Source organism: Cyprinus carpio, chromosome B6 (genome assembly GCF_018340385.1).
Source record: "Cyprinus carpio isolate SPL01 chromosome B6, ASM1834038v1, whole genome shotgun sequence".
Lineage (NCBI taxonomy): Eukaryota > Metazoa > Chordata > Actinopteri > Cypriniformes > Cyprinidae > Cyprinus > Cyprinus carpio.
The window spans coordinates 27759645-27775812 of NC_056602.1; the positions used below are offsets into that span (position 1 = coordinate 27759645).

Below are 16168 nucleotides of genomic sequence, written 5' to 3' on the forward strand. Positions count from 1 at the left end.
TGCCGCAGATTCGACACTTTAAATTTCACCGCCTCGTACTATTCCATTGACGTCAGCACACATAGCCTAAGTTACTATGTATCTGGATCAACTAGCGAGTAGACAAATATAAATGTTTATTCATAACCATGCTGAAAATATGTCCATAGAGTTAGTTTAAAATAAAGTCAAAATATTTTTATTCAACCACCTACACCAACCACAAAAGAAAGAATGTGATGTTCAGAACATGGTAACTATAGTAATTATCAAAGTGGGAAGTTATGCCCTCTGGGGGCCTTTGGCCAGGGGTGTTTTACACCACAGAAATGGTTTGAGAAGAAAAAATAAATAAAAAATCATTATGAAAATCTAATTATATTCTCCATATTATATTCATTGTTTCCTTATTGGTTACTTTGAGGAAAATCTCAGGTATTTTTAGCAGTGGGATTATAAAAAATATGCTAATGTAAAATTAAATTATAAAAGTAGCCTATATAAAACTGCAAAATAAACATTCATCTATTAGTACTTTTTACTTAAGTACATAAAAAATCAAGTACTTTTGTACTTTCGCTCAAGTAAAACTGAAAACTGAGTACTTTTACTTTTACTGGAGTAATATTTTATTATACAGATTATACTTTTACTCAAGTAGCCTACTTGTGTACTTCATCTACCGCTGCTGAAATGTACATTCAAAATGTAAAGCAGTTGCTGCGTGGTTGCTGAGGTGTTATGAGTGGTTGCTAGGTTGTGTTTAGGTGTTTTGGTTGGTTGTTACTAGACTGCTAATGTGAGCCTTGTGGTTCCTCAAGGGTTCTGAGTGGTTGCTAGGCTGTTTACAGTTTGATGTTGGTCAAGCCAAAATTAACCACTTCAGGATTTCTAAAGATATATTGAAAGTATGTTTCATTTATTGAGCTATAGATATACATCACGATTTCCCTTTCTGTTGGCTCTGTTTGCCAAATATACTAAAGATATATTTGGCCTGTTGTGTTTCTGCCAGTGACACTGCTGTTTATTATTTATAGATTTTTTTAACCTACTTATTAATTGGCATGGTGAAGGTTCACAGTTACTAGCCTATCTGTTACTTATATGTGATAATTTGGTCAATGTGCCTGTAATATATAGAAATCAATAAAAATAAATAAAAGATTTTCTTATTTTCATATAAAAATATGGCACACAGTTGCTAATTGTCTAAACGTCATTCAATGCAAATTGTGATAATGGTAATTAATAATCACAATTACAATTTCAAGGGAATAATCAACAAATATAATTTTTGTCATAATCGTGCAGCCCTAGTTTAGGCTGTGCGTTATTTGAATTTTTCTATGCAGTTATGAATAGAGGTCAACCGTTAGTGGATTTTGCCGATACCTATAGCTAGGTTGGTCCAAATTGGCCGATACCGATTAATCAGCCGATAGTTTTTAAAATGGATACCGAACAAGAACTAAAATAGTGCTTTACTATTTAAAAAAAAAGAACTATAATTTTTAAATAAATCAAATATTAATTATTAAATTGATCTTTAACGTTCATAGTTTATTAACTAATGTTAACAGAAGAAACTAAATGTAAAAAATGTAATAGTAGCCTAAATGCTGAAATTAACAAACTCTAATTAAGAACAATACTTATACAGCTTTCAGTAATTTTATTGTTACAAATGGACTCTTATTGTAAAGTATTACCATTTCATATCAACAGTCATGCTTAAAGATGGCCATCTTTAATTATCAACACAAAGGCCATACTGTAGCAATGAAATTACATACATATGGATATTGTATGTATATTCTCACACTTCATTTGCTTCTTTAGAATACTTGATTATCTAATCAAAATAACAAAATATGGGTCACACACCGGGGAAAAGCGCAGCGTCATGTCTAATACAAACTTGAGTCGCAGGTTATCACACACACCCGATGCGTCACGTTCACTTCAAACAGCGATCTAAAATGGTTAATTTAATCACCAAATGGACAAAAGTTCACTTCAGAAATTAACAATGTGGCATAGATGAGTTTGCAGTTCGGTGTATAAAAAAAACAGAGCCAACAGAAAGGGAAATCGTGATGTATATCTATAGCTCAATAAATGAAACATACTTTATTAGAGCTACAGAAAGACAAACTTTTTGCTGAAAAATGCACAATACACAATGTTACAGCCTGGGGCGAAGTTATTATGCACATTAATAACTATTTGGGAAGAATATAATGGAATGGAATGGAAAACTATGTGAATGGCGCCCTGTTCCGTGGCAGGATTTTCTGTCGGCTGTATTTAAATAGTGTTTGAAGTTTCCTGCACTGTGCAGCGCAGCCTCACGTGCCAAAACAAACAACACGTGCTGTCAGTGATTTCCATCTCTAGAGGCCTCTCTCGCACTGTATAATGGCAGCGGACCATTCTCAGCCGCTCCAGCAATTTTTGCCGATAGTTCCAGCAATCAACTATCGGTGCCGATTAATCGGCAAAACTGATACATCAGTCAACCTCTAGTTATCAGGTTGTTGTTAGGTAGATGCTTACTGGTTTGTGTGTAATTTCTGCAGTCATGATTGTTTTCAAACAGGTCTCCAGAAGAATTCACTGTCTGCCTTTTTAAAAAGGTATTTGAATTTATACATTTCTATTAATTAAAGGTGCAGTATATATTTTTGGTTGCTAGTGGTTTAAATGGGTACTGCAGTAGATATTCAAAATGTTGTTTTTCCCGCTTCCTCCTCCTCAGACTCGATGCTGACGTGTGTTGCCAGATTGAGGAGACGCAAGTGGAACAAGCAAAATTAACAAGGAAAGGCGAATGAGTTGATTTATCCACATTTTAATAATCCTCTGGTCATAGAGGTTTTTAGATGGATTTCGGCTTTTTAGGTCGGGTAGAATCTGCAATCTCTGACCTAGTTCATTTGTTGGCTTCCATGGCGGTAATGCGCTGTATTTTCCGCTGTCTGGCAACACAGTGTGTCTAAATACTATTGGTTAAACTGGCTGTGGGTGTAGTCACACAGACCAAAACAAAAACAGACATTCTGACACAAAACACACATTTTCAAAGTAGAATAACTGGATGTAGCATTGTTTTTTGGAGAAACAAGTATGTGAACTTAGCATGTTTCCTAAACATCTTCAAATGTATTATAGCATTTTATGCTTTGGTACAGTCAAAATAACATACAGCACCTTTAATAAATGCTAAGTCTTCACTTCATGATATTGATTTTTAATTGAAGAAATTACACTTATACATAAACAATGTCCAGTGCTTTCTTATGGTGTAGAAATGCATAACATGAATCTCCTGAGGTTTATGTGCAACCAAATCCAAGCCATGAGCTGAAAAACTTACTGTAATGAATATTGGTTGTTATGTTCCTTGGTGGAAAATTGATACCTGAAGCATTAGGACTGTAATGAATATTGGTTTGTTCTGCTTATTGGTGGTAAATTGGTTCTGTTCATTTATGTTAAATTGTCCCATTTTACTCTGTTCACTAGTTGCTTGGTGTGCATTTCAAAAGTCAATACAAATCATCCAATATTCATTCTTAGCCACATCAGGCTACAAAATATTTTTTATTACATTCAAAAGAGAGATCTTTGAAGCTGCAGAGTTTTTAGTATCTATAGAATCTATCCATAGTTGATCTCACAGTGGTAAATTTACTATAAAGTTACACTGCTTTTACATTCAGTATTTCAGCACAAAAAACAAAAAAAAAAACATCATATTGACCGTATTCCAACTTAAACAGGTGTGGTATAGCATTGCGCTTTGAATATTTAATTCTAGTCATTGTCATTCTGTCCAGTGCAAACACACCTCCTTGCTATGCAAATAAAGCCTATTATTGAATGTTCACAAAACCTGCTATTTTCTTGACGCAATTAAGCTGGAAAAGCGATGTTTGTGTATATTTTCAAGATATTGTGGCAGCAGTAATTCATCAAATGATGGAGAAGTGCATTATAACCGGGCTTATTTCCAGACTCACAGTGTAGACGTGCTCTTTCTGCATTTTAAAGAGCTGATTCATGTGCATGAACTGCAGTAATGCCAGATTGCTGTAGTTCGCTGTATCCTCCACAATGTAGAGCGCAAAATCAGAATGGAAAATGGAGAAATGTGTTGCATGAATGTTCTGCAATAATTTTGGGTATATTTGTGCTGGTTCCTGATTTGCATAGTTCTCTCAGCCAGTCAGTTGCAATGATTTCAGACAGTGTGTGAAAGTCCACCGGGCAGCTATTTCAGGCATCCAAGACCGAGTCTGAAAAGAGAACTTAAATGGGGAAATCAACAAAATCTGACATGAACGGCCCATATAAATGTGGTTTCTTATGCTCAAATAGTTTTACAAATTTATGCTAAACCAGCCAATGCACATATGCAGTCCTAAGTGTGCCTCTCAAAACACTGACTGTTTCTATTAAAACTGGAGCTCCTTACAGCAGCCGTAGCGATGCAATGACTTTACTAATTGCCGATTGGCTCTTTTATTTAGAAGGCGGGGCTTATTCTGCCACATTGCGCGTTGCATCTCCATCATTGTATATTTAAAGACTTTGATTCCCCTTAGTCTCAGTTGCTACTGAACTTGGGTTTTCTCTGTGGTTGGTCCAGGACTGTGCTGGCCCTGGATGGCTGATGTGGTTTTACAGAGCACAAATCGCTGGATGATATGAATCAGCGTATCATGGAAGCGCTGGATGCGGAAAGCGTACACCAGTGGGTTGAGCGCGGAGTTGACGTGTGACATAAAGATACCCACGTAAACAGCAATCTTGGGCACGTTGCATGTCGGGCAATAAAACACAATACAGTTCATAATGTGCAGTGGCAGCCAGCAGAGCGCAAACAGAAACAGAACTAGCACTAACGACTTTGCAAGTTTCAGCTCTTTGCGGTAGTATTTGTTCGAGTCACAGGTGGCCTCGGCTCGACGGTTGAGCTGGCGGCAGATCACGCGAAAGATCTCTGCGTACAGTCCGATCATGATTATCAGGGGCACTACCACCCAAACAAAGAAGTTGAAGTAGACCATGTAATCCATGCGCATGACTTTGGTGAACTGGCATTTGATGGGCGTCATGCTGACATTTCCAGGTGGGCTGAGGTGCCAGCCGGCCATCGGCACTAAACCAGTCAGAAACGAGATAAGCCAGCACAAACCCACTGCTACCCATGCCCGCCTCTGTGTAACAATGATGTTGTACCTGTCAAAACGATGCAAAAGCAATGACATAAATTACTTTTTAAATCCAGTCATAACCAAAAACGATATTGCAGGCGTTCTGTATAATGCACACTTCTAATGTTAAAAATATCATGCATTAACACACTTCGAATAGTCTTAGTTCACCCAAACAGTTGACGGTAGCCAGTAACTTCCATAGTTTGGATAAAAATACAAAAAGGCTACTATAGTCCTAAGCAACTAAATTTTTGACATTGTCTGAATGGGATGGTGTATTCCTCAAAACACTGACTGTTTCTATTACAACTGGATCTCCTAACAGCAGCTGCATTTATGCAGTGACTTTACCAACTGGCGATTGGCTCTTTTATTTAGAAGACGGGACTTTTTCCACCATATTGTGCATTGCATCTCTGTCTTTGTATATCTAAAGTCCTTGATTCCCCTTAATCCCCTTTGTTGGTGGCTGCTATGTAGTTGTTAAGGGGTTTTGAATGGTTTTACTGCATTGCTAGGTGGTTGCAAAAGTGTAAGGGTAGTTGCCCACTGATCTCTATGATATTCTCTTTCCAGATATGGCTAGACTGTGGGATATTTTTCCAACATTTTATCAACCCACAGATATATATATATATATATATATATATTTATTTTTTTACAAATATAATATGATTTTTTTTTTTTTTTTTATTTTAGTGGATTTTTTTGGTTTATATTTTTTTTACAAATTAATATGAAATAATTTATTTTATTTTAGTGGTTTTTATTTATGTGCTTAAAATGACAATGAGTTGCATGTGTGTTTTTTAATATATTTTAATATATTCAATTCACCATTCGCTACAAATGTGTTACATAAGCAGTTTAAGTCACATGCCTTCAAACATTAAGCAAATGAGTGGTTAGGGATGCTGCCAAAATACTATCAGACCAGTGAACATCATTCCCTTTGACAGACAGTGGAGGTTTAATTTAGTTAAAAGCCTTGCATTACACTAGCCCATTGATTTGCATTAAAGACAGCAAAAGATGTATTGCTGTCCTGCTGTCTAGCAAGAAATATGATAAAAACAAAGCATGCATTACTGTTAACGTCTAATAGCTACATGACAAATGCAACTTGAAAAAATAAAGACAGCAAAAGATGTATTGCTGTCCTGCTATATATTATATATTATATATATATATATAATATATATATATATATATATATATATATATATATATATCATTCCTAATTATATATAATTGGTGAACAAACATTACATTTTAACAGTCATTTCATTGCAACTAAGTTGGCGAAATGCATTTTTATCCACCAAAAATTAGTTGTTTTTTTGGTGGACATGGAGTCATGATGTCCTAAGTCAGTAAAACTAACATAAAATTTGTCATAAAAATTATTTTTCTTTCCTATGAGAATTTAGATGTTGTATATGTCAGCTGTAAAATTATTTTCAAAGTAAATAAAATAAAGATGATTGTAGCACGTTTAACAAGACAACCCTATTACAATATTTCTACTTCAAAATTTCATGTTTAATTCAATGTGTTACTTGCAGAATCTTTGTAATTAATTTTGAAATTTCTGAGTGGAAATTGTTTCTGTGCCAATTCTTTTTCAGTGTAAATACTTTTGTGTTAATTCTGGTGCATGACCCTAATGTGGTTTATTTAAAATAAGGACCCACAAACTTACACTCTGGATAAAATTAAAAGCTTTATATTTCAGTTATTGAATACCACATTTGCATGTTCACTGGTCTCTGATGTCAGGTAATGGTCACATGACATGTAAGTTAAAAAAAAAACCTTGCCCCTTTTAGACCTTGAAAGGACTACACTATTTATTTACTAACTGCTTGTTTTCTTAAAAAAAAAAAAAAAACTAACACAAGCTTCTCTATTCTTTTTGTATTCTATCTGTTTTCCTTTATTTACTATACAATTAACAAAAAGCAAAAAAAGACCTCTAACACTAGCTTGCTCTATTCTTGTATTCTATCTGTTTGTTTTCTTTTTATTTATTATACAATTAACAAAAAGCAAAAAAAGACCTCTAACACTAGCTTGCTCTATTCTTTTTGTATTCTACCTGTTTTCTTTTTATTTATTATATAATAAAAAAAAAACCTTGCTACATATACTGCCTTAGGTTTACTGAGACTTGTTATAGCACTTGCATATAATTGCTCTTTTGTTGATTTTGATTGCTTCAATTGTCCTCATTTGTAAGTCGCTTTGGATAAAAGAATCTGCTAAATGATTAAATGTAAATGTAAGTAAACAAGGAAAATATTTCAACTTTATTTAGTGTTTCAGACTCACCTGGTGGGGATTTTGACGCGTAGGAAGCGGTCAATGGCGATGGCCAGCAGGGACAGTATGGAGCTTTGGGTGATGGTGATGAGGAGGCAGGAGATGAAGAGGCAGGTGTAAAACAGTGTACTGAGACCCAAGCTGAGGACCACTGCCAGCGGAATGACAAGTACGCCGACTGCAATATCGGCCAGTGCCAGAGAGACGATAAAGCAGAAAGTCGGGTCTCTGAGAGCCTGGTTCATGTAAACCACCAGGACCACCAGCACGTTCCCAAGCACCGACACCAGAGCGATAGTGCTCTCTATGGAGATGTACATCAAGTCCACCTTCTCCAAACTTTCAGTTACTGTTGACATCTTCACCATCTGTAGCAGTGGTTCCTCTTCCACCATGGCACTGAGTCTTCTATAAGAGTCCCATGATGTCCTCAAATGCTGGAATGTGATGTCATTTCAGTATTTTAAGCAGTTTTTTTTTTTTTTTTTTTTTTTTTTAGTATTTATGGCACAGGTAGTAGCTGAACTGCCCTGACTTATCAGTAAAAGCCATGAAAAGCACTTACAGTTTCTTCAAAATGCAGCTCCATGTGATCTGTTGTTACTTTGAGTGGTCGTGTGTCTTGTTCTCTTCATCTTCACGAACTCCTGCTTCTCCTTCTCTTGTTACGTAGGCTCTGCTGGCTGGGAAGGGAGGGGTGGTTCATTCTCTGCAGCACTATTTCTTTGCCCACCGCTCGTCTCGCTCACCATATCTCTCTTACTTTCTCTCTGTTCACACACTTCTCAAACCTCAAACACCATTGGCACTTAGAATTTGACTGAGTGCTTCTTTTAAATTCCAGTTCCGCTTTTGAATTTGATTCATTGGCAAACAGGATACGGAATGATAATTTGAATTAAAATTTAAAGATGTTGATTTTAAACTGTAAATGTGTTTTCATACACAAATTTTTTAGTTTCTTGATATTTACTGATATTAATTTTGATTACCAATTATTTCTGTGTTTATTTCCAGTTGAATGCCACAAACAAACATATAAAGTTGATTATATTTTTAATAAGTTTTAAAAAAAGATTTCACCCAGGCTACATTTATTTGATTCAAATCACTGTAATATTGTGAAATAGTATTCTAATTTATAATTGCTTTTTTTCTATTTGAATATATTTTAAAATGTAATTTATTCCTGTGACACAAAGTTGAATTTTCAGCATCATTACTCCAGTCGTCAGTGTCACATGATCCTTCACATATCATTCAAATATGCTGATTTGCTGCTTAAGAAAAAAAAATATTATGTTGAAAGCATGCATAACTTTTTCAACAGAAAGTTCAAAAGAAAAGCATTTATTTGACATAGAAATTATATTATAAATGTTTTGTTATTATTACTGTATTGTTAATGTATCATTACTTTTTAAATCAAAGTATTAATTCCCTTCAAAAAAAGAAGTCTTACTGATCCCAAACTGTGAAAAGGTAGTGTATATTTATTAATAAAATCAACTGAGATGTCAAATTAAGTAGTTTCATAATATTGAAACCTTCAACAGACACGTAGAAAGTGATCTGGTTTTGCCCATTTTGTTGAAATCAGTTCAGTAAATTCCTTTCCCTGTCATTCCAGTTCAAATTCCTGTTCAACATCCTGACATCAAATTCACACTCTTGAACTGAAAGGGAGCCAAAACTTGATTTAATTCTGAATCAGGCACGTGCATGTCCCAGAATCCCATTTCCTGCCTCATCTCTATCACTGCATGGAGAGACACATAATTTGATATTCAAATGTTTCCAACCAGGAAATCGGACATCATCTTCATCAAATTAATTTTTCAGTAATGTTCATTGTAGTGTGGTAACGGATTTGTCTCAGTATTGAGGGAAGCACTTGCCATCCGTGATCATTTCATCTTGTTCCCTGGGCTCCTCAGCATTATGTGGTTATCATGTCTATTTTAGTCCTCTTATGCGAAATTGAGATTTTCTTTTTGAGTCATGACACAGAGGAAGATTTTATTGCACTTTCAGAGCTCAGAGGAATTCTCACGTATTTGTCATTGCGATATCAACTAGACGTTGTGGATGTATCTACAAAAAAATCTTTGGAGAATAAAAATATAATGGATGTAGATCCAGATCAGATAATTTGTGGGAGATTCATGTATTCATTCATACTGAAATAATGGCATTATGGCATTCTTCTGAAACTCTAGAGGAAACGTGGGATTTACTGGGGTCTTCTCAGGGGAAAAATTATCTAGAAGTTAAAGTGTTCATTTTCTCTCCGTTTAATACTGTTATTGTCTAGAAGATACACATGAGACATTAAAGACATCTCATATGGGATTTTTCTTTCCTATGAGAATTTGTTATATTTCAATTCAAATCCTTATGTGCTTATTAATTTAAAGTTATAAAACATGGTAAATGCGTTAATTCTGGTGAATCACCCTGATGTGCTTTATTTTAAAAAGGGATTCACCAACTTACAGCCATTTTACTTCATATTTCATTTTATTTCAATACTTTAACATCACATTTGTAACTTCACAGCTCTCTGATATAATGTTTATTATAATACAGTTTTTACTTTTAATAATTATTATATATATATATATATATATATATATATATATATTCACATATATATATATATATATATATATATAGCTTTAATTATCAGCTTTTCATCGACTCATGAAAAACCCTAAATTGGGAGATTCTGATTGGTCAATTATAACAAAGTACTTCAGACAGCTGTGTCATTATGATATGAAATGCCGCTCCACTTTGCCAAGATCTCCTAAAATGTTATATTTGGATCTTCAACCATTTTAAGACTGTCTAGCACAGTGATGTTTGAAGTAAATGCTGTTCTTGTGCTTTTCTGAAAGTATGTCTTAATAAGGCAGTCTCTTTGATTAGTTTCATTCCATTAAGATGTTGCAAACACCTAAATGTCTTTCCAGGGAAATGCAATACTTTAGATTAAGTTTTATTTGTGATATTTGCATTGCTATTGCTCATACTAGAGATTAGTGACTTGTCATGCAACGTTTGTGTTGAAGTGAGGTTGTGCTTTCATTTTTAAGCGACCACTACAAAGCTGGTTATTGCTTCTCGATCTAATCTTGACCTTTGTTTGCATGCAAAGGACTTTTTACTGTAGGTAAAACTTGTAGCTATTGCTTAATGCATTATGCAACACTCATGCAAACCTTCTGGTAGAGATTTTATCATGTGTAACCGTCTGTGCAGTTTTCCAGAGACAAATGACAAGAGAACCATAAAGGCCTGAGTTGTCATGGCGACGTATGCTGTCATCTAATTGAAGAGAGATCGACGTATCAAGCACAAAGGCTTCAGGCCGCCCCATAGGACTTTTGACTTGAGCGGTAAGCATGATGCATAGAGCAGTAATGACTATGTTTACATCTGTCTTGAGGTTCAGTGATGATGACGGTTTGAAGATTAAATGGGACTGTGCTCTAATAATGTCTGCCATTACATATCAACTATTGTACACATATAATGATTTGGATCTCATACATTGATTTACACTTTGTCTTTCCCCTAAAACAAGTGAAAAAATCCAACAGATTTACACTGAAGGAGAGACCCAAGCCATGACTAGAGACACTGGAATATCACAGAAACTAGATATTAGGGTCAGTTATTTTGGCAGAAAACTTTTAAGTGAATGCATGTCAAATTTTCAGTGTAGTCAGTTAGGGAATTCATCAATCAAAAAGAATTGTAAAAGAAGCACAACCTCTTTCTGTGTTCTGACAAGTGGAGAAGTTAGCGGTCAAAGACGAGTTACGCAAAACCTGTAGTTCCTTAAAGGAGTCATATGATGTTGCTAAAAAGAACATTATTTTGTGTAGGGTAAACGTACCTATTAAGCTCACCAAAATCTACATTGAGACATTTTAGTGCACAAAATATTGTTTTCAGTACAAAAAGTTACGTTAAAATAAAATATTAAAATATTATTTTTGCCCCAATTTCCACTGATTTACAGTCTGGAGAAGTTCACAGTAGTTGCCAAAGGTCAGAGCCAGTCTGCAGATTTGAGGTGACAGAATCTATTGAAAACCAATTAACTTAACTTTAAGTGACAACCATCACTTAGTATTTAAAGTCTGTTTATGAAGTATTTACATATGTAAGTATTTCAGTGTGGAAGAGCTTAAAGAGAGCACACTGAGCCTAACTGGAGCAGCAACAATTTGTAATAAATTTCATGTAATATCTATTAAAATGTCAAGATTTTGCAAAATGAATAATCTAGGTGATGTATTAAGTTCATACATATTTTATTATGAACAACTATTATGAACAATAGCTATGAAATTATACTTTTTTTATTGATGTCACACTGAAGCTTCACGCCGTGTAAACATAAAACCATAAAACAACAAGCACTACTCTACACCAGCGGTTCTCAATTACAGTCCTCGCGCCTCCCAGCTCTGCATATTTTGCATGTCTTTGTTAACACACCTGATTCAGATAATCAGCTCGTTAGAAGTGAGCACCGTGCATGAACTGGGTTCCCACTGACATGGTCCCTACACAGTGTTCGTTGCTCCCTACTCCCTGAGCAGGGAAATCTGTTGAAGTTTACCTCACTTTGGAACATTCATTCACGGATTTGCGCTGTGCAGCGTCTTCACACACGGAGAAGTGTGACATCATATACCTCTGTAAATAAATACAATTTAAATTCACATCTCGCACACTTCAGTGCACTTTGAATGGAACATACTTTCGCTTCGAACTGAAATCATGGAATAATATCCTGTGATCAGGGTTCCCACGAGTCCTTGAAATCCTTGAAAGTTTGTGAATCTGAACAAAATTTTTCAAGGCCCTGGAAAGTTTTTGAAAATAAGCATACATTGACACAGGTCCTTAAAAGTGCTTGAATTTATTTTGTGCAAGAAGTTTTATATGGAAAAAAATTCCATATTATTCCCTCTGGTCCGCTAATGTGTTCTATTTGAACGGAAGTGCCCTGTGAAGTGGACATCACACAGGGTTCCCATACCTTGATTAACTTCAAATTCAAGGACCTTTCAAGGACTTTCCAGGTCCAATTCCCTCAAATTCAAGGACTTGATGTGGGAACACATTTCAAGCGAGAGCGAGGTTACACTGTGTTATCTTGTAAGATACATTGTAACAGTTTTCATGTCTCAAACACAACTATGCAAAAAAGCTTTTTTTTGCATTTATTTTTGGCCATGACAGAGATCTGATATTCTATTTGTTGTATTTCTGTTTTGCATAAAACTGAAGAATGTTCAGTACATCCTATACTGTATTCTAAAAGTATATGATATTAACTTTTGCATGGATTTTACTGACAGAAGAGTTTAGGCTTATGTAACCAGTAGTTTTAAGATATATAAATATGCTCTTAAGTTTTTCTTACCTCATGGGTTTACATTTTCTTAACAAGCAAAGCAATTCAACATTCATTTAACGGTGTGTCTGTGAAACGTTGAGGTACCACTGTAATAGTTTTGTGCGTGCATGAATGTCATGTAGGGTGACCACATTTTAGTTTTCCAAAAAGAGGACAGTGGATGTGGGCAGGATGGGGGGCTGAGGTGTGGTTGGTTGGTGGTTAAAGTAGTGTGAAAATATGTAATTTCCATACCTAAAATAATTTTTTTACAGTTACTGTTATGCATAATGATCATAGCCACAGCTAAAAAGCTTACTACCTGTGGCCCTCCTTCACAAAACTTAACATCTAGCACAGTTTTATCATAGGCAGAATACAAAATGTTTCAAAATTGAAAGATTTGACTGATCACAGGTTGAGGAGAGAGAGATGGACACAAAAATCACGGGAGCGGGCAATAATGGTCAGAAATACAGTGGGAGTGGGATTAAGAAAACTGTCCCTTGCGGCGCTCTAATTCAAAAACTCAAACAATCATTGATGACTGTAGAAAGCAAAGCCAAATCCCAGACATTTTGGGCGGTTCAGAAATCCTGGGCGGAGGTATTTTTTAGATCCAAAAAGAGGACATGCCCGGGAAAAAGAGGAAATATGGTCACTCTAACGTCATGGCAACGTACAACACAAAGTACCTCACGTGGGAAACACTTAACGTAACGCGTAAATGCATGTAACTAATGTATATCAAGCAAACTAGTATGTACTACATACAAAATGTGCAGAGCAGGGGAGCGCAAGGACTGGAATTGAGAACCGCTACTCTACACTGCTCAAAACTTGCGTTTGAATCATCAGTGGCAAATCCTTTACATATGTAAACATAGTTTCAGACTGTGAGTCAGAACAGCCGGCATTGTAGTCTTCTCTCCAGGATCAGGAAACATTCCTCCATAAAATGTGCAGCACACACGAATATTTGGGTTGAACTGTTCTGAAAAAGTGTTGTAAATACAACTTAACCACTGATTTCTAATTGTGTCCTCTTTTGGAAGGCCAAACAAAGTATTTTCTATTTCACAACGAAACATCGTCTCCACAACATGGCGCCGGCGGCAACAGTGAGAATCAAAGGCTACGCCTTCTTTCTTTGCATGAACATTTGGGTGGCGTTATGCAAATCTTCCCACAATGTGACTTAGACATGTGGGGGCATGTTTAAAAGAGGCGTTTTAGGGAGGTGTGGACAAGTCTTATATTTAATCAAGAATATCTCTTTGGATTTGAGACTTTAGTCTTTGTAACTTTACAGATTTTCTTTATGCACCAAGAGCTTATAGATGTGTGGTTTCATAACCCCTGGTGTTGCCGCTGATGAGAATTTTAGGTATGGAAATTACATATTTTCACACTACTTTAACCACCAACCAACCACACCCCAACCCCCCTTCCTGCCCACATCCACTATCCCCTTTTTGGAAAACTAAAATGTGGTCACCCTACATGACATTCATGCACGCACAAAACTACTACAGTGGTACCTCAACGTTTCACAGACACACCGTTAAATGAATGTTGAATTGCTTTGCTTGTTAAGAAAATGTAAACCCATGAGGTAAGAAAAACTTAAGAGCATATTTATATATCTTAAAACTTCTGGTTACATAAGCCTAAACTCTTCTGTCAGTAAAATCCATGCAAAAGTTAATATCAGATACTTTTAGAATACAGTATAGGATGTACTTAATATTCTTCAGTTTTATGCAAAACAGAAATACAACAAATAGAATATCAGATCTCTGTCATGGCCAAAAATAAATGCAAAAAAAGCTTTTTTGCGTAGTTGTGTTTGAGACATAAAAACTGTTACAATGTATCTTACAAGATAACACAGTGTAACCTCGCTCTCGCTTGAAATGTGTTCCCACATCAAGTCCTTGAATTTGAAAGTCCTTGAAAGGTCCTTGAATTTGAAGTTAATCAAGGTGTGGGAACCCTGTGTGATGTCCACTTCACAGGGCACTTCCGTTCAAATAGAACAAACGTCTAAAGCCAAAAGAGAAATATACAAAATGTGCAGAGCAGGGGAGCGGGAGGACTGGAATTGAGAACCACTACTCTACACAGCTCAAAACTCGCGTCAGGCCAAACAAAGTATTTTCGATTTCACAACGAAATGTTCTCCACGACATGGTGCTGGCGGCAACAGTGAGAATCGAAGGGTATGCCTTCTTTCTTTGCGTGAACATTTGGGAGGCGTTATGCAAATCTTCCCACAATGTGACTAAGACATGTGGGGGCGTGTTTAAACGAGGCGTTTTAGGGAGGTGTAGACAAGTCTTATCTTTTATAAAGAATATCTCTTTGGATTTGAGACTTTAGTCTTTTACAGATCTTCTTTATGCACCAAGAGATTGAAACACTCCAAAGAGAAAGGAAAAATTGAAATCGCATCATATGACCCCTTTAAATAGAGCTTTCGATTTGTTTTGGATCATCTGTTGAACATTATTGTCTTAACAATCAACTTTAAGGTACGCCTGAGCAGTGCACAGCATATTGAGCGACCGTACATCTCTCCCTCGCAGCTGTGTTGTCATTTGCATCAAATTAAATATGGCATATAGATGTGTGGTTTCATAACCCCTGGTGTTGCCGCTGATGAGAATTGATTTGGATATTGCTTTTCAATGCTGCGCCAAAAGGTGTATTTCATATTTTTCCAACTTCACTCAGCAAAATGCACTCAAGCGATGTTAGGAAAAGTAATCATGTGGAAGATGAACTTCGTAAATCCTTTTCTCATTCTGCTCACGCAGTTTGGACCGAGGCCAATATTACGTTGTATAGAGGAAGAACAAAATGGCCTGTGAAAACTGAGACTTATCTTACAGAAATCCAGTACGCCTCCCAGAGGAACGCCCCAAACATTCCCTCAGGATCAGCATTGTTCACTTCCACATGGCCCGATGCCAGTACATCAATTAAAGAGACTACAGAGAGAATGTTCAGTCTAATATACAGCAGAGTCCAACCGTCTGAGAACACACTGATAATCTCGTTTAAACCTGGAGATAACAGAAAACTAAAGGAGTTTAATAAGTGTTACGACATGAAAGAAATATTTAAGCTCTTACGTTGTGATTCTACTGTTGGTCAGGATATTTATTTTAAAAAAGAAATATATATAGAATTTATATACAATTTTTATTTATCAAATTTA

The 16168-nt window shown here is 35.8% G+C and overlaps 1 protein-coding gene across 1 annotated transcript; it reads right to left on the minus strand.

The window, feature by feature from the left end:
- Positions 1-3172: 3172 nt before the first annotated feature.
- Positions 3173-8315, minus strand: LOC109106703 (adenosine receptor A1-like). The gene is made up of 2 exons (XM_042726596.1): positions 7536-8315; positions 3173-5226 (listed from the first exon to the last, which is right to left on the minus strand). Exons 1-2 carry the CDS (start codon positions 7919-7921, stop codon positions 4599-4601), a joined length of 1014 nt encoding a protein of 337 aa, XP_042582530.1. The 5' UTR covers positions 7922-8315; the 3' UTR covers positions 3173-4598.
- Between the last annotated feature and the right edge of the window lie 7853 nt (positions 8316-16168).

Excerpts from the sequence above, each read along its gene's own strand:
- LOC109106703 (XM_042726596.1), bottom strand. The coding sequence starts at position 7,921 with ATGGTGGAAGAGGAACCACTGCTACAGATGGTGAAGATGTCAACAGTA. Across the intron at positions 5,227-7,535 it reads CGCGTCAAAATCCCCACCAG|GTACAACATCATTGTTACAC; the intron begins GTGAGTCTGAAA and ends TCGTTTTGACAG.